This window comes from Leucopleurus acutus (genome assembly GCF_964270905.1).
Source record: "Leucopleurus acutus genome assembly, chromosome: 1".
In the NCBI taxonomy this organism is placed as follows: Eukaryota; Metazoa; Chordata; class Mammalia; order Artiodactyla; family Delphinidae; genus Leucopleurus; species Leucopleurus acutus.
This window is the reverse complement of record NC_139142.1, coordinates 40,130,314-40,157,550: the sequence shown is the minus strand read 5'-3', so window position 1 is coordinate 40,157,550 and position 27,237 is coordinate 40,130,314. Positions and strand designations below refer to the sequence as shown.

Here is a 27,237-nt window from a genome sequence, read left to right as displayed (position 1 = left end):
GCATGATTAGGCACATGAAATGACCATTCCTGACATAGAGAAGCTATTACTGAGTTGTCTGCTAACGAGATCTTATTTGTCTCATGGAGCTGGCACCTAGCATCAATTGTGAGCATGGAGAAACTGAATAAAGGTGAACTAATCTTGAAATAGACTCTTAGTGAAGATTAGCTTAATTTTTATCTTCCGTTTTCTGGATTCTCATGAGCAGCAGATATTGCTGCATAGAATGTCTATCAATTTAGCAAAAAAAACTTTAGTTCAATAAGCATTTGTTGAACGTCTGCTAAACACATTGTATACAAAGATGAATAAGAACCCTGGTTCTGTAGGGACCAGGTAATTTCAGTACAATGACATAGGCACATGGAGAGTTCTGTGTGCTTGCTATTACGGGAATACAGAAGAGGGATACCTAATCTGTTCTAGGAAGATTGGGAAAGGCATTCCAGGTGAGATAATGCCTGAATGGAGCTTTGAAGAACAAGTAGAAGTTACTAAGTTGTAGAAGACGGGAAAGGGGTGGGTTGGGAAGCTGCACAAAGACATTCCAGGCAGAAAGAAATCATGAGCAAAGGCAAGACGGCATGGATAATCACAGAGAGCGCTGAGAATTGTAAGTAGTTCTATATTGCCAAGTTCAATAGAGAGTTGAAACTGAAGTAGAAAGAGCCTAGGTAACATAAGGCCTTATGTATTGTGAAAAGTAATTTGGGCTTATATTGACCAGTTGTTTGTATGTTTTAGCAGGTGAACCTTTTCTTCAAATGAAACCTTACTCTTACGTTTGTTGAATCAACAGCGGGAGGACGAATAGGCTTGAATTCCCATCTGCTCAGTCTCTTCTGTAGTGTACCTTAGACATCTTATTAGGGAATTCCCAGGATTCCTTAGAGTAATGTTATAGAAACCTAGCTGTTAATGATTGTCATTGAAGGGTATTAAGCAAAGTGATAATAAAGTATTGTCCTTATTAGAATAGATTTATTGCTTTTGTGGAGGTTGAATTTGAGAGGATCAAACCTGGAGTTTAGGAGGCCAGTGGGAGGTTATTGCAGTCTTGTAGGCGAGTTCAGAGGTGACTTAAACAAGGAATGGAGAGGTAGGGATGAATTCGAGAAATGTTTTGAGTTTGAAATAGCAAGTCCTAATGATGGATTAGAAGTGGGAGGTAAAGGTTGATTGGGTAAGGTGGTGCCATTAATGGGGAGAAAACAGAGACCTTCTAGTCTTTCAGCCTGCTTCCCTTCTCCCAGTCCAATACCTTCTTTGTGCCCCCAATGTTTGATTTTTAATGACAGCTATTTTCCCAGTTATTCAATCAGCTAGCTAGCCAACCAATATTTATTGAGGCTTTCTATTTTCAAAATACTTAAATACAGTGAGAAAATTGAGGCTACCAGTTTCTCATTGACAAAGCCAATAGACTCTTTGTTGGTCTGAATGTCATTTGGTCTGTAGGCAGGGCAGTATTTGATGCAGGCTTCTCCCTTGATGGTGAAACTCTTCCTTGACTTCTGTGGGGCCACTCCATTCTCTTCATCCTGCCGCTCTCACCTTCCTCTTTCATCCTTCTAAGAGGCTTCTCTTTCCTTTCTGTTTCTTAAACACTTGGATTCCTCTTGGTGCTTCTCTTTAAGAGTTAATCCTTTACACTGATTACTTTCAAGTGTTTCTGCAGCCCGTTGTTTTCCTCCTGAGCTCCAAGAATTATATGTGATACGTCCATATATCTGTAATTGGTTAATCGACATTTTTTCTGGATGCATTAAAGGCATTTGTGATTCAGCATTCCAGAACTGAATTTTCTTTTCCTTCCAGTTTTACTGAGCTGTACATAATTGACATATGGCACTATGTAAGTTTAAGGTATACAGCATAATGATTTGACTTATATATCTCAGGAAATAATTATCACAATAAGTTTAGTAAACATCCATTATCATATAGATACAAAATAAAAGAAAAAAGTCTTTTCCTTATGGTGAGAACTCTTAGGATTTACTCTCTTAAGAACTTTCTTATATGCAGCAGTGTCTATTATATTTATCATGTTGTACATTGCATCCCTAGCTAATCTTATAACTGGAAGTTGGTACCTTTTGACTACCTTTATCCAATTCCTCCTCCGCCTAGCCCCTGCTTCTGGTAATCACAAATCTGATCTCTTTTTCAGTGATTTGTTCGTTCGTTTTTGTAGTATAATTGACCTACAACATTGTTTTAGTTCCTGGTGCACAACATAGTGATTCGATATTTCTATACATTTCAAAATGATCACCATGATAAGTCAAGTTACCATTTTGATTGTATGGTTACCATCATGATACAAAGATACTGCATTCCTGTTGACTGTATTCTCCCACACTGTATATTTCATACCTGTGACTTATTTATTTTGTAACTGGAATTTTGTACCTCTTGATCTTCCTCACCTATTTCTCTCATTCCTCATCCCCCCTCCCCTCTGGTAACCACCTGTTTGTTCTCTGTGACTCTGTTTTGCTGTTTTTGTTCACTGGTTTTGTTTTTTAGATTCCAAAGTAAGTGAAATCATACAGTATTTGTCTTTCTCTGTCTGACTTATTTAACTTAGCATAATACCATCTAGGTTAATCCAAATGGCAAGATTTCATTCTTTTTTTATGGCTGAGTAATATTTGATTGTATATATGTATATATATCTATATCTATATATATCTATATCTCACATCTTTTTTTATCCATGCGTCTATTATTGATGGGTACTTAAGGTGCTTCCATTATCTTGGCTATTGTAAATAATGCATAAATGAACGTTGGGATGCATATATCTTTTCAAATTAGTGTTTTTATTTTCTTTGGATAAGTACCCAGATTTGCTGGATTGTATGGTAGTTCTGTTTCTAATTTTTTGAGGAAGCTTATTGTTTTCCATAGTGTCTGCACCAATTTACATTCCCACCAAGAGTGCGCTAGGGTCCCCTTTTCTCCACATCCTTGACAGCATTTATTTGTTTTCTTTTTGATTGTAGCCATTCTGACAGGTGTGAGGTGATATCTCATTGTGGTTTTGATTTGCATTTCCCTGATGATTAGTGATGTTGAGCATCTTTTCCTGTGCCTTTTGGCCATCTGTATGTCTTCTCTGGAAAAAAGTCTATTCAGGTTCTTTGCCCATTTTTTAATCAGGTTGTTTGTTTGTTTTTAAAAGATTATTTATTTATTATTGTTTTCTTGGGCTGCGTTGTGTCTTTGTTGCTGCGCGGGCTTTCTCTAGTTGCGGCGAGGGGGGGCTACTTCATTACGGTGCGCGAGCTTCTCATAGCAGTGGCTTCTCTTGTTGCAGAGCACGGGATCTAGGCACGTGGGCTTCAGTAGTTGCAGCACGTGGGCTCAGTAGTGGTGGCTCGCAGGCTCTAGAGCACAGCTCAGTAGTTATGGCGTACGGGCTTAGTTGCTCTGCGGCATGTGGGATCTTCCTGGACCAGGGATTGAACTTGTGTCCCCTGCATTGGCAGGCGGATTCTTAACCACTGCACCACTGGGGAAGTCCCAGGTTGTTTGTTTTTTGATGTTGAGCTCTATGAATTCTTTGTATATTTTGGATATTAACCCCTTATCAGATTTATAGTTTGCTAAGACTGACGTTAAAGACCATACTACCAGTGTTTTCTTCTAAGAGTTTTATGGTGTCAGGACTTACATTTAAGTCTTCAGTCCCTTTGGAGTTTATTTTTGTATATGGTATGAGAAAGTAGTCCAGTTTAATTCTTTTGCATGTAGCTGTCCAGTTTTTGCAAAACCATTTATCGAAGAGGCTGTCTTTTCCTCATTATATATTCTTGCCTCCTTTGTCATAGATTAATTTCCCATATAAGTGTGGGTTTATTTCTGGGCTCTCTATTCTGTTCCATTGATCTTTGTTTTTGTACCAGTACCATATTATTTTGAAGATTGTGGCTTGGTATTATAGTTTGAAATCAGGGAGTGTGATACCTCCAGCTTTGTTCTTCTTTCTCATGATTGTTTTGGCTACTTGGGGTCTTTTGTGTTGCCATACACAAAAAGAATTATTTGTTCTAGTTCTGTGAAAAATGCCATTGGTATTTTGATAGGGATTGCATTGAATCTGTAGATTGCCTTGGGGTAGTATGACCATTTTAACAATATTAATTCTTCCAAGCCATGAGCACAGTATATCTTTCCATTTGTTTGTCTTGTCTTCAGTTTCTTTTGTCAGTGTATTATAGTGTTCTCTGTACAGGTCTTTTAGCTCCTTAGTTAGATGAATTCCTAGGTATTTTATTCGTTTTGATACAGATGTAAATGAGATTAATTTATCTTTCTGATAGTTTGTTGTTAGTGTATAGAAATGCAACAGATTTCTATATACTAATTTTGTATCCTGCAAGTTTACTGAATTCATTGATGAGTTCTAATAGGTATTTTGTTGGCATCTTTAGGATTTTCTATATACAGTATCATGCCATCCGTAAACAGTGACAGTTTTTCTTCTTCCTTTCCAATCTGAATTCCTTTTATTTCTTTTTTTGTCTGATTGCTGTGGCTAGGACTTGTGGTACTATGTTATAAATAAAAGTGGCAAGAGTGGGCATCCTTGTCTTGTTCCTGATCTCAGAGGAAATGCTTTCAGCTTTTCACTGTTGAGTATGATATTAGTCGTGGGCTTGTCATATTTGGCCTTCATTATGTTGAATTATGTTCTCTGTGCCCACTTGTTTAGAGTTTTTATCGTAAATCGATGTTGAATTTTATCAGAAGACCTTTTTGCATCTATTGAGATGACCATATGCTTTTTATTTTTCAATTTGTAAATGTGGTGTATCACATTGATTGATTTGTGGATGTTTAACCATCCTTGCACCCCTGGGATAAATTCCACATGATTATGTTATATAATCCTTTTAATGTATTGTTGAATTTGGTTTGCTAATATTTTGTTGAGGATTTTTGCATCTACGTTCATCATAATTGAACGTATTTTTTTTCTTTTCCTTTTTTTTTTTTTTTTTTTTGCGCTATGCAGGCCTCTCACTGTTGTGGCCTCTCCCTTTGCGGAGCACAGGCTCCGGACGCGCAGGCTCAGCGGCCATGGCTCACGGGCCCAGCTGCTCCGCAGCATGTGGGATCTTCCCGGACTGGGGCACGAACCTGTGTCCCCTGCATCAGCAGGCGGACTCTCAACCACTGCGCCACCAGGGAAGCCCCCATAATTGAACTTTTTAATCTTCACTCTCCCACCTATTTCTCCTATTACATTCTTTATCTAAGTGTTCTAGCCATATCTGGTCAGTCTTCATATATTGTTGATAGTCTTTCCTTATGACCTTTCAAACCTGGTTCCTCCTCTAATTATATTATTGTTACCTTACTTAGCGTCCTCATTATTTCTTACTTGAGTTATTGAAATATTCTTCTAGCTAGTCTTCCTGTCTTCAGTCTTGAACCCCATTGATATGTATTCTTCACTGCTTCTAGTCATCTTTCCAAACTCTAATGTCTTCCCAGTTGCCTTAGTATGGCATAAATGCATCCCTTAGTATGGTATGGTCGACTTTCCATGATCTGCCGCCTGCTTGCCTCTCCAGCTTTATCTAGAGCTTTCCCCAACTCCCATACTTCATGACTTGGCCTTACCAAGCATTCCAGCTTTATTCATGTCTTTGCACCTTTGTTTTCTCTGCCTAAATGGCTCTTCCACTCTCCAGTGGGGGTAAATACCTACCGTTTGAAGTCTGCTCAACCTCCATATATTAGTTACCTAGGACTGTTAAAACAAATTACCAAAAACTGGGTGATTTATAACAACAGGAATTGGTTCTCTTCAAGAACAGGCTTCTGTAGGCTAGAAGTCTGAAATCAAGGTGTCATCAGGGTCATGGTCTCTCTGAAAGCTCTAGGGAAGCATCTTTCTTTGCCTTTTCTAGCACCTTTGGCACCACTCTGATTTCTGCCTCTGTCTTCACATGGCCTTCTCCCCATGTGTCTGTGGCAAAATTTCCAGTATGACCTATCTTAACTTGATTACATCTGCAAAGACCCTATTTCCAAATAAGCTCACATTTATAGGTACCAGGGGTTAAAACTTCAATATATATTTTGGGGGCACACATTCAACCCATAACACTGTATACGAAATCTTTTCTAACTCTACCTGTCCTCCATCATTGCAAGGAGAATTTACCACTCTATCAATTCTGTCCCAACTGTACTCTGTGTATACCTCTCTGTCACTTATCGTACTTATTACTTAATGTCACTGTTTTATCATGAGACTCATCCTTTTCTGCTTATGGACCTATAGTCCAGTAATTCACTTTTCTAGCCCTCATATCTCACCCCCTAAGTTTTTACATTTATTCCTAGTAATCCTTCTAAATCAAGTTTGAATTCTCTTCTCCACTGGGTGCCTGAGTTAGAATAGTAACCTCAGTAATAGAGGTTTGTAAAATTACAGGGAGAGATGCTAATAGGACTTAGCAACTGATTTAATTTAAGAGGAATGGGGTTGTGGGAGAGGGGGAAAACAGAGATGACTTTGAGGTTTCAACTTGAGTTGCCTGAGATGTAGGTGTGCGCTTAGCAGAAATCAGGAATACAGGAGTGTGATCAGCTTTGGGAAACCAAATGCTAAACTTAATTTTGCATATACTGAGTTTGAATTATAAGTGAAACACTTTTTAATTGGGAATCTTGTTTCTTTGGGGAGTTTAATTTGTGAAGTGAAAAAAATCTAATAGAGTGTTTTAATTATTATTTTACATAAAAATGTACTTTTCTCTGAGGTCTCTGTTAATTCATATATTATGTTAGTGATCCCCAAATGTATTATACTCTCTCCCTCTATTCTGTATTTGTCTTGAGGTGCCATAAATTCTCAATGTCTTGTTGAATTAAAAAAAAAAAGGTATTACATTTTCAATAGCAACAGTCAAGGATTTAAACTAAAGCCATTCAGATTTTACTATATTTCTCATTCAGAAAACTTAAAGAGCAGAGGCTAGGTATAATATTGCTTTTAAGTACAAGTTAGAGTTGGAATAAATTTCAGAACCTGGAAGTATTTAATATTTCTGAGGAACTTCATAAAAGGGAAATGAGTAGGCCTGTAGTTCATTCTCTCTACGTATTAGCTCTGGATTTTGAATTTTTCAGTCTACAAAGAGGACCCTTGAAATTTATATGCTTGTGTTAGAAAATGACTTCAGCTTTTCATAACTTACCTTAATTGAAGGCTATTTGGAACTCAAGCATCAGAAAGACTTATTTTAACTTGGGAAAAAGAAGCTAACTCCTATGATAACTTTTCATTATCTTATATATTCTGAAAATTGTTTCTATTAAATAAACCAGTCTTTTATATGGAGTGTTTCAATCAATAGTTCTATATGGAGATTATCTATTTGTTGTTGGGTTTTTTGTTTTATTGTGTTTTTCTTGTTAAATCTCCTAAAATAAAGACATTATTAAGCAGTTTCTACAATTCTTCAGCTGGGCTCAGTGTACTTTGTTTAGGTGTTCATTTAGTGCTAGATGTCATTCTCTTTAATAGTAACATGTCCACATGAAATAAAATGAATTCTAGTTCTTTTAAAGTGGAATTGCTGCACTATTAAACAATTAGTGACTAGTGCATTTTATGCTTCTAAGAAAGGAGGTACAGAGTATGGTATAGGGTTGATTTTGGTTACTAAATTTATTCCATGCCATATATCAATGTTTCTGTTTTAGACTCGGGAACAGGAGGAATTGGAAGAAGCTTTAGAGGTAGAACGACAGGAAAATGAACAAAGAAGACTATTTATACAAAAAGAAGAACAACTGCAGCAGATTCTAAAAAGGAAGAATAAGCAGGCTTTTTTAGATGAACTGGTACGTATTAATGTTAATTGTGATAAAAAATCATTTGTCTTCAGGGTTTATCTTTCCTATTTATTATTCTGGGTAATGGTATTTAAATAGCATTTCTATAGTTTGTGCTGGTTTATTCACCTTCTGTCCCTTTATTTAAAAAAACACGTTTGTCAATATCCATTTTATTTTCAGGTAAGAGAGTAATATTATAACTAACATAAGCCAGTTTACTATTAATAGGTTGTTGATGTGTTTCTGAGCTTACTGACTAAAACATATTGTTTTCAGAGCATTTTTCTCCTGATTAATACTGGTTTTCTAATAACTAGCTCATTTTCAAGTGTTTTGGCTTCATGCTGAAGTTTTAGTGACTCTGGTTACTCTGTGAGAACTATGTTTCATATTTTTGCATGAAAAAAATACATTTGAAAGAAATGGCAATGTCTTGCAAGTTATTGGTGTTTTCTAGTTATTAGCTCCCTAAGTAGACAACATTGTTAGATAATAGCAGTAATTATAACCAAGGTTTATGAAGTGTTTCATAGATTGGAGAATATTATTTGATGCTTATAAACCATTGTGATATTGATGAAATCACAATTAGAAAATCGTCCTTTCCAGTAAAGTCTTTTTACATTCTTCCTTTCCCCTTTCTGGACCCATAATTAGTTTCCATGTGGTGTTAACACACTTAACTCCTCAGTCTACTAGTTGCTATGCTGTTTGTTATTCCATGATCAGGTAAAAGTGTATGTGTATATTTTTCTACTGTGCTTTTGCCCTAAAAGCATTTAAGCCATATAACCAGGAATAAAAAGAGAAAGCAAGATAATTTAAATTAGAAGTAGGTGAGAAAGTGAAGGAAAAGTAAGGGTAAAGGCCTTAGTGAGGCTCAGACAGAAAATGCTTATCATAAACCCTATCTACTTTGTATGAATGGAATGTAAATTTGGTTCTAAAAATGAGGACAGGGAGTTCCTTGGTGGTCTAGTGGTTAGGATTTGGCGCTTTCAGTGCCGTGGCCTGGGTTCAGTCCCTGGTTGGGAAATGAGATGCTGCAGGCTGCACCGTGTGCCGTTGCGCCAAGAAAGGAAAAAAAAATTAGGACAGCAGTGTATAAAATAGAATATGTTTTTTTCCTTAGTAACTTCCATTGATTTTTCTTTTTAATATTTATTTATTTTTATATTTGGTTGCATCAGGTCTTAGTTGCGGCAGGTGGGCTCCTTACTTGTGTCCCCAGGGCTCCTTAGTTGTGGCATGAGAACTCTTAGTTGTGGCATGCACGTGGGATCTAGTTCCATGACCAGGGATTGAACCTGGGCCCCCTGCATTGGGATCATGGAGTCTTATCCCCTGTGCCACCAGGGAAATCCCTAACTTCCATTAATTTTTTTTGAAACTATTAAGTGGCAGTTGTGGCTTTAACAGTTGAAATGATGCATGTCATGTTTTACATTTTTTTCATAGACATGTAGCTTGTGAGAAATTAAAAACTTTAAAGAAGGAATTAGTAAAGATTCATGTTACAATTATTTTTTTGAAAGGTTGTTTCTCTCATCATTTTATGCAGAGTTTTCTTTGGTAATGCTTTCTGCTATACAATTAATTGAGTTAATTCCAAATACAGAACTTAGATATAAGACAAAAATACACTTTAACTTTTTAAAAATGTTCCATTTAGTATAAAGCGTTTTTAGTTTTGATTTTGAGATAAGCTGGTTTTGCATAGCAATTATTTTTGCATATTCTTTTTGTCTTTAGTCTTTTAGCATGAAGTTTTGCTGCCTCATTGAGCTGTTCTTGGCAATTGAGCTGCAACTGCCAATGTTGTACGTTGTGTATAATCTGGAGTTAATATTGGCTTTTGTTAAGAACTGCTCCCCCTTCCTGTTTTCTTCACCTGCAAGTCATTACTGTGCATACTTTCTTTACTGTTTAGATCATGTAACATGGTGGTTAAATAATCCTTAACAATTTACTGTATTCATTAGAACAATTAATTACAACAGATTGGTTTAAATACCAATTCAATTTGAATTTCTCATTTTCATATTTAAATTTATATTTAAAGATTGTTACTTTAATTTTTTAATATTTATTAAAATTTTTTTGTTAAAATGCTAACATATATTTCATCCTTATTGACTAACTGAAAGAATTCATTAAATTTCTTTTTATCCTCCTGAATCCTTATTAAGTAAAAGAATACATTGTATTTTTTTCTATGTATGTTCATGTGTTAGATTTTATTAAGAAAGATTGAATTGGCATCTATAAATATATCTAGAAGCTTAAATCTTAGAATGATTTTCTGGATCTAATTTAGGCAACTAGTATAAGCACAACTTATTAGAATTTTTTTTCTGCTGTTTCTGGTCCTTGTGCTACAAGTTACTTTTTAACCTTTTATAAAAGCATTGGCATTACACTATACTGTATGATGTGACAGGATTTTAATGTTATGGTCTTAATGTTTATGGCTTAGCATTTACTATAATGTTGCCTAAAATGTTCATTTATTTAATCCTAACTGTAAATTCAGGGTTTTTTTTTTTTTAAAGTTTGGAAAAAGATTTTTAAACAGGTCCTGGCTTATTAAATCTGTTTATATTCTTGTTTGAAAATTCTCTTCAGCTATGTCTTAAATTTTGTTAAGGGCTAATATTGTCAAAAGCAGTAGCTGATTTTTATTAGAATATTGTTTGCCAGATGGCTTGCTTTAAGTCAGTTAAAATAATCATTTAAAAATGGTCATTATAAAGCTTTTAATGAGTATTACAGGTAGTCTTAATTAAAATTTCTTTAAATATTAAGCAGCATACCTTCAGGCAATCAATGTAGCTTAGGGAACCTTTCAGGGTAAAAATGGAAAGCTAAGAAGAATGAAATAACTTGAAAGGCTGAATCTGCATTTTTTGTGTTTCTGAGAGCATGTATGTTTCCCATAGTTTATTTTACTCTGTAGATTTTTTTGTTGTTGTTGTTAGAACTCCTGCTTATTTCTAGTTTAACTTTTTTTTTTTAATTTATTTTTGGCTGTGTTGGGTCTTTGTTGCTGTTCGCGGGCTTTCTCTCTAGTTACAGAGAGCGAGGGCCACTCCTTGCTGTGGTGCGCGGGCTTCTCACTGTGGTGGCCTCTCTTGTTGCGGACCACAACTTCAGTAGTTGTGGTACACAGGCCCAGCAGCTGCATCGGGCGGGCTCCAGAGCACAGGCTTAGCAGTTGTGGTGCATGGGCCCAACTGCTCCGTGGCATGTGGGATCCTCCCAGACCAGGGCCTGTACCTGCGTCCGCTGCACTGGCAGGCGGACTCTTAACCACTGCGTCACCGGGGAAGTCCTTCTAGTTTAACGTTTACAAAGATTTTCAGTCTCCAAAGTTTTGATTGCTAAAGTGGAGTACAGCAGATTTAAAGTAAATTGTATTGCCTTAGTATGAAAATTAGTTTTAGCTTTCTAGAATGTTTATTTTTATTAAATTTCCACTGTTTTATCAAGACATTTTAATATTCTGGTTCTTTTATGTGAAGGTGAAACCAGGATTAAAACAGGCAAAGTATTGATTAGCAACTTTTTTGAAGTGCACACATTGTCTTACTTTTACATGAGAACTTTTACTTTTTAGGGTAAGTACCAGGTATGGAATTTGAATTCACTTAGAGTATTAATTAGGAAGCAATGATTTAGCATTTTAGCCAAGGAAATTTATTTTTCTTCTGTTAGTTTTTACATATGAAAAGGTAGTTAGAGATTTTAAAAGATATTTTGGGCCACCGCCCATTTAAAATATTCTTTAATTTTACATTTTATTATAAAATTCCTAATGGAAATAGGAATAGCTGCAGGAATTCACAGAAATACTATTATTAATGCATTACTAATGCTTTGTTGTAGAATATGAAAGGTAGTCAAGTATGTTGTCATAGTGTATTTTATTCATCCTCCTTCATTATTGCTAAAGCCATGTCTTAAGAATTTTATAAATAAAATTTGTGTTTTTCCATTTACTTTTTTTTTAGAAGATGTTGGGGATAGGAGTTTATTAATTAATTAATTATTATTTTATTTTATTTTATTTTATTTTATTTTATTTTATTTTATTATTATTATTAATTAATTATTTTTGCTGTGTTGGGTCTTCGTTTCTGTGCGAGGGCTTTCTCTAGTTGTGGCAAGCGGGGGCCACTCGTCATTGCTGTGCGCGGGCCTCTCACTATCGCGGCCTCTCTTGTTGCGGAGCACAGGCTCCAGACGCGCAGGCTCAGTAGTTGTGGCACACGGGCCTAGCTGCTCCGCGGCATGTGGGATCCTCCCAGACCAGGGCTCGAACCCATGTCCCCTGCATTAGCAGGCAGATTCTCAACCACTGCGCCACCAGGGAAGCCCTCCATTTACTTTTAAAAGTTTTAATCTTTGTAACATTTGCTCTTGCATAGCGCTTCTGTTACAAAGTTTTGAGATACAGATTTATTCTAGGATGATGCTATGGAAATAAATGGCTTCTTACTTGAATTTCTTCTGTACTATAACTTTTAAACAAGTCCTTTAAATATATTAATTAGCCATATTTGTGCCCCAAAATATTAAGTTGTTGGTTTTGGAAAGAAAATTAGATTCTGCTATGTCTTTACTTTTATACTATGAAATGTGTAACAATATAGTTTTTTCAGGATTAAATTCTGGGTAGTTACTATTTTAAAACTCTGTGGGCCATTTGAAGACTGTTTTCGTAGGTCACCTTGGTATAGGAGACTGAAATGTGTTTGTACCTTCATTTTTGTTTACAGATATAGAAAGTAGTATGTGTCTTTGCATATGTTTGTATATGATCTCCTTCCTTCCTGGTTTCCTTTTGCACGTGTTTCTGTGTTCTTATTTAACTGACAGCTCAGAAAGGAAAATGTCTGGATACATTTAGTTTAGATCTTAGCTCTGCATCACTTTAAACATGTGAGAAGACTTCATGTTAAACAGAATAAATGACAGTCTACATATAAGAGTTAGTAATTTGTGTTATTAATATGTGTGTGTACAGATTTGTGTAAATAGTGGCCCTGATTTAGTATCAATATAAGATATTAAAAGTGTTTACTGTTATTTTGTTAATTAAAAAATTTATAAAGATAAATTATTTATAAAAATAAGTCAACAAAGGAGAAAATATTGATAAATGTCTTTTGATTGTACTTAACAATCATTCCATTGTGCAAAACAGAGCAAGGATCATTTCCAAACGGCCTCAGGTGAAATCTAATGGGAAACAATTTCAGACTGGTCTGAGTTCACTGGTAAAAAAGAAATGTGTCTTAGATAAACATCTGATCTAAGTTATAGTACTTTGTACTATTTTTGTGATTAGCTTCTAATTTTTTTATTTTAATAAATATGGTTGGTTTTGCTAGATGAAATAAGACCCTATTATATTGTCTTTAATGTGGATTTTATAAAAATCCTTTTTTGTAGGTTATTTTGATTTATGAGTCTAAAGCAGCCTTTTCTTATTATGGATTGTTAAAGTTTTTTGTAAAGTGTTCTCCATAAAGTGAATACCTAGGTTGACATCAAATGTTTATGGAAAGGCATAATTTAAAATAAAAGACTCATTGCTTTTATTTTTAACTTTCACATTGCACTTTAACTTTTCTTGCAGGAGAGTTCTGATCTCCCCGTTGCTCTACTTTTGGCTCAGCATAAAGATAGATCTACCCAACTGGAAATGCAACTTGAGAAACCTAAACCTACAAAACCAGTGACATTTTCCACAGGCATCAAAATGGTAAGCTGTATTGTAATCACTTGTTTGGAAGATATATTTCAAGGATTATAGTTTATAATTTTATATTGATTTTTATAGATAAACTGGGAGGTTCAGATATTTAAGAACAGTGTCTGATCTAGGTTACATGTCTAGGAATATAAATATGTGCATTGTAAGAGGAAAGTGAAAAATAATAAATAAATAATTTACAAAGTATGTAACACAGTTTTGTTCTATATGATATTGAGTTTGTATGTGTTTTATTATTCTACATAAGTTTTTAAGCTTGTGGTGTAGAAAAACATTTCTTAAAAGAAAATGCAAACTTCCGCTTTCTGGTATGGCATGTAAGAAGCTTGGAAGTTGCCACTCCATCCTAACAACAAGTAGAAACCTGAACACACTGAAAAATCAACGACTTTTTTAGTAGAGAGGTCACAAAGCAAACCACTGCCCTTAAAACTGGAGAGACCAGCAGAGACTACAGTGAATCACAGTTCACTAGAGCAGCAACCTTGTTGGAAGCCAGTGCTGGTGTAGGGAAACCTGAATTGGTTGACAAATTGCTGGAGGTTCAGTGTGGGCAACTCTGAGGGTTAAAAACTCCAGGGGAAACCGGTCATCAGAGGCCCCACATTTTTGTGAGTCTTACCTGTTGTGACTCTACCAGATTCTCTCAGTAAATATCAGAAAAATCCCCTCATGCTTTTGATAGAGGAGGGGGAAAAGGAATGACTTTGAAATATGCCAGAGCATTCTGTTCCTCCTAACAAGGCTTGCCCTTAGGATAAACTATTTCACCAGAGCCTAACCTGCTGGAGTTTTATCAGAGGCTAACTGATGTGGGTGAAGGGAAATACACAACTTCAGCTCACTCTAGCCATCCTGTTCCACCTGAGGGGAGGGAGATGGATTGAGAAGTGTGTGTGTGAAGTTCACAGTCCAGAAGCACAGGCTTTCTAAAAGACTGAGATCTTATCATAAGACTATAAATTGTTCAGTCATCCCCCCCCGCACCTTACCACCATATTACTAAAGACCTGTTTATAGAAGGTCATTTTAAAAAGTGTATCATGCCTGGCTGTCAAAAAAAAAATTATAAGATATACTAAAAGGCAGAAAACACAATTGAAAGAGACAGAGCAAGCATGAGAATCAGGATTAGATATGGCAGGGGTGTTGGAATTATCATACTTGGAATTTAAAACAACTGTGATTAATATGCTAAGAGTGCTAATAGATAAAGTAGACCACATGCAAGAACAGATGGACGATGTAAGTAGAGAGATGGAAGTTCCAAGAAAGAACCAAAAAGAAATGCTAGAGAAAAAAACCACACTGTAACAGAATTGAAGAGTGCTTTTGATGGCCTTATTAGTAGATTGGACATGCATGAGGAAAGAGTCTTGAGCAAGAGGATGTATCAGTAGAATTCTTGGAAACTGAAAACCAAAGAGAAAAAGCCCGGAATAAAAAAAACAGAACAGGGCTTCCCTGGTGGCGCAGTGGTTGAGAGTCCGCCTGCTGATGCAGGGGAAAACGGGTTCGTGCCCCGGTCCGGGAAAATCCCACATGCCGCGGAGCGGCTGGGCCCATGAGCCATGGCCACTGAGCCTGTGCGTCCAGAGCCTGTGCTCTGCAACGGGAGAGGCCACAACAGTGAGAGGCCCACGTACCGCAAAAAAAAACAAAACAAAACTAAAAAAAAAAAACCAGAACAGAAGAACAGAATATCCAAGGACTGTGGGGTGACTACAAAAGGTGTAACATAAGCGTAATGGCAATACCAGAGAAGAAAGAAAGGAACAGAAGAAGTATTTGAAACAGTAATGACTGTGAATTTCCCAAAATCAACATCAGACATCAAACCAAAGGTCCAGGGAGTTCAGAGAACACCAAGTAGGATAAATGCCAAAAAGATTCTTATACCTAGGCATATTATTTTCAAATAACAGAAAATTGAAGATAAAAAAATCCTGAAGAAGCCAGAGGGGGAAAAATCCCTCACTTATAGAGGAGTAAAGATAAGAATTATTATCTGGCTTCTCCCTAGAAACCATGCAAGCAAGAAGAGAGCGGAGTGAACTATTTAAGGTGTTGAGAGAAAAAAGCCACCAACCTAGAATAATGTACTGTGCAAAATTATCCTTTAAAAGTAAAGGAGAAATAAAAATTATCAGACAAAAACTGAGGGCATTTTTTGCCAGGAGACCATTTTTGCAAGAAATGTTAAAAGAAGTGCTTTAGAGACAAAGAAAATGATACAGGTCAGAAACTCAGATATCTAAGGAAAAGCATTGGAGAAGAAATGAATGAAGATAAAATAAAAACTTTTATTTTTCTTGTTAATTGATCTAACAGATAACAGTTTAAAATAATAGTGACACTGTATTTGACTGTGTTTGCTTATGTGTATGTATATATGTATACTTCACACACATATCCTTATATAAGTGAAATGAATGATAGTGATGATACAAGGGATGGGAAGAAGCAATTAGAATTATTTTGTTATTATAAGGTACTCACGCTACCCATGTTTCTACTACTTGGCTATTATTTTTGAGGTTTAAAATTGCCTACTGTGTCATATGTGTGCTAACTCTTAGATTATAAACATCTTGAGGGCAGAAGTTGTATATTTTAACTTTGTATTGTATGATTGTGGGTATGTGGGTACCTTAATAATAGGAAATATTCATGATTTATTTATTTATTTAACATCTTTATTGGGGTATAATTCCTTTACAATGGTGTGTTAGTTTCTGCTTTATAACAAAGTGAATCAGTTATACATATACATATGTTCCCATATGTCTTCCCTCTTGTGTCTCCCTCCCTCCCACCCTCCCTATCCCACCCCTCCAGGCGGTCAGCACCGAGCTGATATCCCTGTGCTATGCGGCTGCTTCCCACTAGCTATCTGCCTTACGTTTGGTAGTTTGGTAGTGTATATATGTCCATGCCTCTCTCTCTCTTTGTCACAGCTCACCCTTCCCCCTCCCCATATCCTCAAGTCCGTTCTCCAGTAGGTCTGTGTCTTTATTCCTGTCTTACCCCTAGGTTCTTCATGACATTTTCTCCCTTAAATTCCATATATATGTGTTAGCATACGGTATTTGTCTTTCTCTTTCTGACTTACTTCACTCTGTATGACAGACTCTAGGTCCATCCACCTCATTACAAATAGCTCAATTTCGTTTCTTTTTATGGCTGAGTAATATTCCATTGTATATATGTGCCACATCTTCTTTATCCATTCATCCGATGATGGGCACTTAGGTTGTTTCCATCTCCGGGCTATTGTAAATAGAGCTGCAATGAACATTTTGGTACCTGACTCTTTTTTTTTTTTTTTTCCTGACTCTTTTTGAATTATGGATTTCTCAGGGTATATGCCCAGTAGTGGGATTGCTGGGTCATATGGTAGTTCTATTTGTAGTTTTTTAAGGAACCTCCATACTGTTCTCCATAGTGGCTGTACCAATTCTCATTCCCACCAGCAGTGCAGGAGTGTTCCCTTCATGATTTATTTTAAACTTGCAAATGTAGGAAGTATGAACACATCTTTATTTATTTTTTTTTATTTTATTTTTGTGGTACGCGGGCCTCTCCCGCTGCGGAGCACGCGCAGGCCCAGCGGCCATGGCTCACGGGCCCAGCCGTTTCACGGCATGTGGGATCCTCCCGGGCCGGGGCACGAACCCGCGTCCCCTACATCGGCAGGCGGATTCTCAACCACTGCGCCACCAGGGAAGCCCCACATCTTTAAATAATTCAAAAGAAAACACTATCCATTAAGCAATTACCAGTGCTTTTGAACTAAGAGGCAGTATGGTGTAGAGGAAAGAAAATGGGCTTGGAAAGACCCAGATACAATGGAACTAAACCCCAGCTTTACCACTCACTAGATGTGTATCCGTGGGTAAAATGTTACTTTTTGAATTTGTTTTTTCATTGGTAAAGTTGCGATGATTTAGCTTTACATGATTATTCGGAGGATTAAAATATGTATATAAAATGCTAAACCAAATGCAAATGTAATTTTACAAGTAATGCTTTTTGTTGTTATTATAGTTAAATATCTAAGTGAATTACATTATAATCTCATTATGTTGTATAGTTAGGTAATACATATTCCAGAATGTCATGTAAATGGAATCATACAGTGTGTAGACTTTTAGGTCTAGCTTTGTTAAGTTAGCAACATGCATTTGAGATCATCCATGTTGCTGCATGTATCAATAGTTGTTCCTTTTGTTAAGTAATAATACCATTATGTGGATATACCAGTTTCTTTATCCGTTCATCAGTTGAAGGACATGTGAGTTGTTTCCTTTTTTTATGATTATGAATAAGGCTGCTATAAACATTTGCTTACAATTGTGTGTGTACATACGTTTTCATTTCTCTTGGGTAAGTACTACTAAGAATGAGATTGGTGATTTATATATGGTAGGGGTATGTTTAGCTTTGTAAAAAATTTTCATTCACTATTTTTCAAAGTGCCTGTACCAGTTTGCATTCCTACCGACATTGGTGAGTATTCCAGTTGGTCTGCATCCTCAGTATTAAGAATTTTAGTATTTTAGGCATTCTAAACAGATGTGTAGTGGTTATCTCATTATGGTTTTCATTTGCATTTCCCTGATGACTAATGATGTTGAGCATCTTTTTGTGTGCTTATTTGTCATCATTTCATTTGACTTTAGTATTTAACTTAATATATTAGATATCTTTCCAGATAGTGTTGTGACTTGTTATTTATTTTCTTTCTTCTTCCCTTCCTCTCTTTTTTATAACCTTTCGTTTGGCAAAATGTATTGCATATACACAAAGGTGCACAGAACCAAACCATATAGCTTAGTGAATCATCACAAAGTGAACATCTGTGTAACCATCACACAGATAAAAGAAAAAAGTATTCACAGTACTTTAGAAGTCCTCCTCATGACTTCTCACATCTGGCTCACATGACTTCTCACATTCCTTTCCCCAGAAACAGTCACTCTTCTGTATTTTATGGCATTCCCTTTCTTGCTCTTTTAAATAGCTTTAACATCTAAGCATGTATGCCTTAACCTGATTAATGTTTTGCTTGTCCAACTTATATTTGTAAAATTCATATATGTTTTTATATATAGCTGTAGGTTTTTTTCATTTTCATTGCTGGATAATGTTCCATTAGAGGAATATACTACTATTTATCCATTCTACTGTTGATAGATGTTTGGATTTTTTTGAGTTTTGGTATTATACATTATACTAACATTTTAATATATGTTTCCTGGTCACATGCACAGACATTGTTTCGTGAGTGTTTACCTAAGAGTAGAGTTACTAGGTCATAGTGATTATGTATGTTCATTTTAGGAGATACTGCCAAAACATTTTCCAAATTGGTTTTCACCAGTTGTACTTCTACCAACACTTGTGCTTTTCTGTCTTTTCCACTTTAACCATTCTGACGGGTATTTAGTACTGTTTTGTGATTTTAATCTGCACTTTATTTCACTGATCACTAATGAGATTGAGCATTGGCTGTCCTATTTTGTGAAATACCTGTTCAAGACTCTTGCTCATATGTAGAAGTTCTTTATATGTTGTGGATCTAAGCCTTTTATTAGTCATATGTATAGTAAATAACTTTTGTCACTTTATGTCTTGTTTTCTTCACTCTCTTAAGGGTGTCTTTTGAACTCTTTATTGTTTAACTTTCTATTATCCACCTGGAATTTTTTGTTTTCTTTTTTTGTGTGTGGTGGGAGGGAGGTGATCCAATTACTTTAATGCATGTTGACATTCATATAACCTAAGTGTATGATGGAATACTTATTGTTTGTTATTTTAGCAAAATTCAGCATTTGGTTCAAGGGCAAGGTGAAAATTTAGACACAGTTTTTATGTGGAATTACTGAATTTATTCCATATTCCTGAATGTGGAGACTAACACATAATGTAGATGAAAATCTAAATGTTTATGAAGTTGAGTCTCTATACTGTTCGGAAAAATCATCCCTAAAATGCAGGATGAAAAGTAACATTTATTGAACACCTGTATCCCAGGGTTTGATTACATTGAACAGATGTTGGCAAGGATGCCAACACTGCTTAAGACTTTGTGACCTGTGATAGTTTCTTTTAATAAAAGGTGTCATTTTCTGTTGTTATATCTCCATGAAATAGATGGTATTCCTATTTTTTCAGATCTGAAAACTGAGTCTCAGAGAGGATAGATTACATGTAAAAGATGGCACTGAAACTCACTCTCTTTCTACTATACCTTATTTAGTTAATGAGAATACTCAAAAACAAAACATAAATTCTATGTTAGGTGTCTTTCTAATCTGAGAGTAGCTAGGATTTCAACTATTGCTTCTAATAGTGGACTGATTGTATAGAGGGTAATCTAAGGGACAGGAGCCACTGCAATGACCTTTTCTTTTCTTGATCTGCTGTACTTAAAGAAAAGTCAGACACAACAAATGAAGTTAGATATGCTGAACTTGGAGAGCGTCCAAGGGAGACATAAATTTAATTAAGCTTTTTGGAAATAGATCCTTTGCTGTGTGACTGAGAAGACAGGATTTATTTATTTAGTAAACCTAGAGAAATATGAAGGGTTAAAAATTGGCGTAAAATAATTAGTATGAAATGAGGATTTAATTATTATGTATTGAGATATGTAGAGTTGAGACAGTGAATATATTTTGGTTAGTAATGTTCACAGATTGGCTGAATTTTTTGAATTATATTCCCTAGGAATTAAACTCTCAGTGAGTGGGGAAGTGCTAGGGGTACAGTACATATTAGAAGAATTATTTATATATAATTTGTGACTTGAATATCTAAGAGAGTTCCACTTAATCACTGTCTTATGTATGAATAGGTGAAACGTTATTTTGTATATATTTTGTCCTCTCTGGGGTAATAGCTTTTTGCACTCCTAAAGTAGGGATTGCAGCTTGTTTTCTCAGTCATTTGTTAGTTATTTTAATCCAATTGGTTCAGATTCCAACAATATAATTTTAGGACCTCTGTTTCTTTTTATTTTATAAATAATTCTAATTAAATTTTCCCCTAAAGAATAGATGTGGTTACCATTATTACATCATTACTAGTTGAACCAGTGAACAGACCTCAAAGTAGCAGTTTTTCGTCCCCATTTGTTACTAGCTTGTATCATCAAATATCCATACATCATATCTACAGATTTAAGTACTAAGTCTTAGTCTTTTGGAAGCACAGAAAGACACCTTGATCATGTTGTAAAATTAGAAACCAGAATCTAAGGCTGGGAATCTGGTGCTTCTTCAGTTGTGATGGTGTTCTATACTTCACTACGCTTTGGCATGCAAACTGGAAACAAACTGAGTCACAAAGATAAGCTAAGAATTGTTGAGTATAGCTTTTGGTCCTTTGTTGTTGATTGCTGGAGAGCAGTAAAGGGGAGCCTGTCATTCGTTGCCAAAGGCAAAAGCTGTTTGAATATTTTACCCTTGATGTTTAAAAAACTTTTTTTTATATTATCCATGGGTAAGCCAGAAGGGAGCTCATCTGTGACATAAATTGGCTTTTCTGATTACAACAAATAGAATTTAGCTATTTTCATCAAACATTGCTTATTATTCTGAACTCATTTGAAGATTGAACTCTTTGTTAACATTTGTTTATAGAAAATTGATATCCAACTGTGTGTGAAATAAGAAAGTAAAAACTGTACTGAGCAATTAAATCTATTCTTAATATATAATGTTGCGCTTTGGTAGCAAATCAAATTGTAGAAACCAAAGAAGTAATGGGGGGGGGAGGATCTTCAAGATGGCGCAGGAGTGGTGCTTCCCCGCTGGCGCAGTGGTTGGGGATCCACCTGCCGATGCAGGGGATGCGGGTTTGTGCCCCGGTCCAGGAGGATCCCACATGCCATGGAGTGGCTGGGCCCGTGGGCCGTGGCCACTGAGCCTGCACATCCGGAGCCTGTGCTCCGCAGCGGGAGAGGCCACAGCAGTGAGGGGCCCGCGTACCGCAAAAAAAAAAAAAAAAAAAAAAGATGGTGGAGGAGTGAGACGTGGAGATCACCTTCCTCCCCACAAATTCATCAAAAATACATCTACATGTGGAGCAACTCCTACAGAACACCTACTGAATGCTGGCAGAAGACCTCAGACTTCCCAAAAGGCAAGAAACTACCTATGTACCTGGGTAGGGCAAAAGAAAAGAGAAAAAACAGAGACAAAAGAATAGGGATAGGACCTGCACCTCTGGGAGGGAGCTGTGAAGGAGGAAAAGTTTCCACACATTAGGAAACCCCTTTACTGGCGGAGACGGGGGGGCGTGAGCAGAGGGGGAAGCTTCGGAGCCACGGAGGAGAGCACAACAACAGAGGTGCAGAGGGCAAAGCGGAGAGATTCCTGCACAGAAGATTGGTGCTGACCAGCGCTCACCAGCCTGAGGGGCTTGTCTGCTCATCCGCCAGGGCGGGTGGGGTCAGGGAACTGAGGCTTAGGCTTCGGAGGTCAGATCCCAGGGAGAGAACTGGGGTTGGCTACGTGAACACAGCCTGAAGGGGGCTAGTGCTCCACAGCTAGCTGGGAGGGAGTCTGGGGAAAAAGTGGGAAGGAGTCTGGAAGAAGTCTGGAACTGCCTAAGAGACAAGCGACCATTGTTTCAGGGTGTGCAAGGAGAGGGGATCCAGAGCACTGCCTAAACAAGCTCCAGAGATGAGCTTGAGCTGCCACTATCAGCGTGGACACCAAGATCGGCGTGAAACACTAAGGCTGCTGCTGCAGCCACAAAGAAGCCTGTGTACAAGCACAGGTCACTATCCACACCTCCCCTCCCAGGAGCCTGTGAAGCCCACCACTGCTAGGGTCCCGTGATCCAGGGACAACTTCCCCGGGAGAACACACGGCACGCCTCAGGCTGGTGCAACGTCATGTTGGCCTCTGCTGTTTCAGGCTCGCCTGGCATTCCATACCCCTTCCTCCCCCCGGCCTAAGTGAGCCAGAGCCCTCTAAACAGCTGCTACTTTAACCCCATCCTGTCTGGGCGGGAACAGACGCCCTCAGGTGACCTACACGCAGAGATGGGGCCAAATCCAAAGCTGAACCCCAGGAGCTGTGCGAACAAAGAAGAGAAAGGGAAATCTCTCCCAGCAGCCTCAGGAGCAGCGGATTAAATCTCCACAATCAACCTGATGTAACCTGTATCTGAAGAATACCTGAATAGACAACAAATCATCCCAAAATTGAGGCAGTGGACTTTCAGAGCAACTGTAGACTTGGGGTTTGCTTTCTGCATCTAATTTGTTTCTGGTTTTATGTTTATCTTAGTTTAGTATTTAGAGCTTATTATCATTGGTAGATTTGTTTATTGATTTGGTGGCTCTGCCTTTTTTTAATATGTGTGTGTGTGTATATATATATATATATATATACACACACACACATATTTTTTTCTCTTTTTTGTGAGCGTGTACATGTATGCTTCTTTGTGTGATTTTGTCTGTATAGCTTTGCTTTTACCATTTATCCTAGGTTTCTGTCTGTGCTTTGTTTTTTTTTTTAAAGTATAGTTTTTAGTGCTTGTAATCATTGGTGGATTTGTTTCTTGGTTTGGTTGCTCTCTTCTTTCTTTATTTTTTCTTATTTTTAATAATTAAAAAAAGTTTTTAATAACTTTATTATAATTTAATTTTCTTTCTTTCATTTTTTTTTTGTTTTTCTCTGCCCTTTTCTTCTGAGCCATATGGCTGACAGAGTCTTAGTGCTCTGGCCAGGTGTCAGACCTGAGCCTCTAAAGTGGGAGAGGTGAGTTCAGGATATTGGTCCACCAGACACCTCCTGGCTCCACCTAATATCAAACAGTGAAAGCTCTCCCAGACATCTCCATCTCAATGCTAAGACCCAGCTCCACTCAGCAACCAGCAAGCTATAGTGCTGGACACCCTATGCCAGGCAACTAGCAACATAGCAACACAACCCCACCCATTAGCAGAGAGGGTGTCTAAAATCATGATAAGTTCACAGACACCCCAAAACACACCACCGGACGTGGTCCTGCCCACCAGAAAGACAAGATCCAACCTCATCCACCAGAACACAGGCACCAGTCCTCTCCACCAGGAAGCCTAAACAACCCACGGAATGAACCTTACCCATAGGGAGCAGACACCAAAAACAACGGGAACTACGAACTTGCAGCCTGTGAAACGGAAACCCCAAACACAGTAAGTTAGGCAAAATGAGAAAACAGAGAAATACACAGCAGATGAAGGAGCAAGGTAAAAACCCACCACACCAAACAAATGAAGAGGAAATAGGCAGTCTACCTGAAAAAGAATTCAGAGTAATGATAGTAAAGATGATCCAGAAATCTTGGAAATAGAATGGAGAAAGTACAAGAAACGTTTAGCAAGGACCTAAAGAACTAAAGAGCAAACAAACAATGATGAAGAACACAATAAATGACATTAAAAATTCTCTAGAAGGAATCAATAGCAGAATAATGGAGGCAGATGAACGGATAAGTGACCTGGAAGATAAAATAGTGGAAAACTACTGCAGAGCAGAATAAAGAAAAAAGAATGAAAAGAATTGAGGACAATCTCAGAGACCTTTGGGACAACATTAAATGCACCAACATTCAAATTATAGGGCTCCCAGAAGAAGAGAGAAAAAAAGGGACTGAGAAAATATTTGAAGAGATTATAGTTGAAAACTTCCCTAACATGGGTAAGGAAGTAGTCAAGTCCAGGAAGCACAGAGAGTCCCATACAGGATAAATCCAAGGAGAAACACGCCGAGACACATATTAATCAAACTATCAAAAATTAAATACAAAGAAAAAATATTAGAAACAGCAAGGGAAAAGCAACAATTAACATATGAGGGAATCCCCATAAGGTTAACAGCTGATCTTTCAGCAGAAACTCTGCAAGCCAGAAGGGAGTGGCAGGACATATTTAAAGTGATGAAAAGGAAAAACCTACAACCAAGATTACTCTACCCAGCAAGGATGTCATTCAGATTCAACAGAGAAATTAAAACCTTTACCGACAAGCAAAAGCTAAGGAAATTCAGCACCACCAAATCAGCTTTACAACAATGCTAAAGGAACTTCTCTAGGCAGGAAACACAACAGAAGGAAAAGACCTACAATAACAAACCCAAAACAATTAAGAAAATGGTAATAGGAACATACATATCAATCACTACCTTAAATGTAAGTGGATTAAATATTCTAACCAAAAGACATAGACTGGCCGAATGGATATAAAAACAAGACCCATATAAGGCTGTCTACAAGAGACCCATTTCAGACTGAGGGACACATACAGACTGAAAGTGAGGGAATGGAAAAAGATATTCCATGCCAGTGGTTTCCAAAAGAAAGCTGGAGTAGCAATTCTCATATCAGACAAAATAGACTTTAAAATAAAGACTATTAGAAGAGACAAAGAAGGACACTACATAATGATCAAGGGATCAATCCAAGAAGAAAATATAACAATTGTAAATATTTATGCACCCAACATAGGACCACCTCAATAGATAAGGTAAATGCTAACTGCCATAAAAGGGGAAATCAACAGTAACACATTCATAGTAGGGGACTTTAACACCCCACTTTCACCAATGGACAGATCATTCAAAATGAAAATAAATAAGGAAACACAAGCTTTAAATGATACATTAGACAAGATGGACTTAATTTATATTTATAGGACATTCCATCCAAAAACAGCAGATTACATTTTCTTCTCAAGTGCTTATGGAACATTCTCCAGGATAGATGATATCTTGGGTCACAAATGAAGCCTTGGTAAATTTAAGAAAATTGAAATCATATCAAGTATCTTTTCCGACCACAACGCTATGAGACTAGATATCAGTGACAGGAAAAAATCTGTAAAAAATACAAACACGTGGAGACTAAACAGTACACTACTGTGATCACTGAAGAAATCAAAGAGGAAATCAAAAAATACCTATAAACAAATGGCAATGAAAACATGATGACCCAAAACCTATGGGATACCGCAAAAGCAGTTCTAAGAGGGAAGGTTATAGCAATAAAATCCTACCTCAAGAAACAAGAAACATCTCAAATAAACAACCTAACGTTACACCTAAAGCAGTTAGAGAAAGAAGAACAAAAATCCCTCAAAGTTAGCAGAAGGAAAGAAATCATAAAGATCAGATCAGAAATAAATGAAAAATAAATGAAGGAAACAATAGCAAAGATCAATCAATAAAATAAAAGGTGGTTCTTTGAGAAGATAAACAAAATTAATAAACCATTAGCCAGACTCATCAACAAAAAAAGGGAGAAGACTCAAATCAATAGATTGGAAATGAAAAAGGAGAAGTAACAACTGACAGTCAAGAAATACAAAGGATCATGAGAGATTACTACAAGCAACTATATGCCAATAAAGTGGACAACGTGGAAGAAATGCACATATTCTTAGAAAAGCACAACCTTCTGAGACTGAACCAGGAAGAAATAGAAAATATAACCACACCAATCATAAGCACTGAAATTGAAACTGTGATTAAAGATCTTAAAACAAACAAAAGTCCAAGACCAGGTGGCTTCAGGCGAATTCTGTTGAATATTTAGAGAAGAGCTAACACCTATCCTTCTCAGACTCTTCCAAAATATAGCAGAGGGAGGATCCAAACTCATTCTACAAGGCCACCATCACCCTGATACTAAATCCAGACAAAGATGTCACAAGAAAAGAAAACTGCAGGCCAGTATCACTGATGAACATAGATGCAAAAATCCTCAGCAAAATACTAGCAAACAGAATCCAACAGCACATTAAAAGGATCATACACCATGATCAAGTGGGGTTTATCCCAGGAATGCAAGGATTCTTCAGTATATGCAAATCAGTCAATGTGATACACCATATTAACAAATTGAAGGATAAAAACCTTATGATCCTCTCAGTAGATGCAGAAAAAGCTTTTAACAAAATTCAACACCCATTTATGATAAAAACTCTCCAGAAAGTAGGCATAGAGGGAACTTACCTCAACATTATAAAGGTCATATATGACAAACCCACAGCCAACATCATTCTCAATGGTGAAAAACTGAAACCATTTCCTCTAACATCAGGAACAAGACAAGGTTGCCCACTCTCACCACTGTTATTCAACATAGTTTTGGAAGTCCTAGCCACGGCAATCAGAGAAGGAAAAGGAATAAAAGGAATCCAAGTTGGAAAAGAAGAAGTAAAGCTGTCACTGTTTGCAGGTGACATGATACTATACATAGAGAATTCTAAAGATTCTACCAGAAAACTACTAGAGCTAATCAATGAATTTGGTAAAGTAACAGGATACAAAATTAATGCACAGAAATCTCTTGCATTTCTATACACTAATGATGAAAAATCTGAAAGAGACATTAAGGAAGCAGTCCCATTTACTATTGCACCAAAAAGAAGAAAAGACCAAGAATAAACATACCTAAGGAGACTAAAGACCTGTATGCAGAAAACTATAAGACACTGATGAAAGAAATTAATGGTGATACAAACAGATGGCGAGATATACCATGTCTTGGATTGGAAGAATCAACATTGTGGAAATGATTATACTATC

General features: G+C 36.8%; 1 protein-coding gene across 2 annotated transcripts in view; it reads left to right on the top strand.

The window, feature by feature from the left end:
* MNAT1 (MNAT1 component of CDK activating kinase) overlaps positions 1 to 27,237 on the top strand; it is a 214,990-nt gene that overhangs the window by 60,485 nt on the left and 127,268 nt on the right. For both annotated transcript variants that reach the window (XM_082855168.1, XM_082855167.1), the window contains exons 5-6: positions 7,735 to 7,875; positions 13,511 to 13,636. In XM_082855168.1, coding sequence (XP_082711294.1) covers positions 7,735 to 7,875; positions 13,511 to 13,636 — 267 coding nt within the window. The remainder of the gene's footprint in view (positions 1 to 7,734; positions 7,876 to 13,510; positions 13,637 to 27,237) is intronic.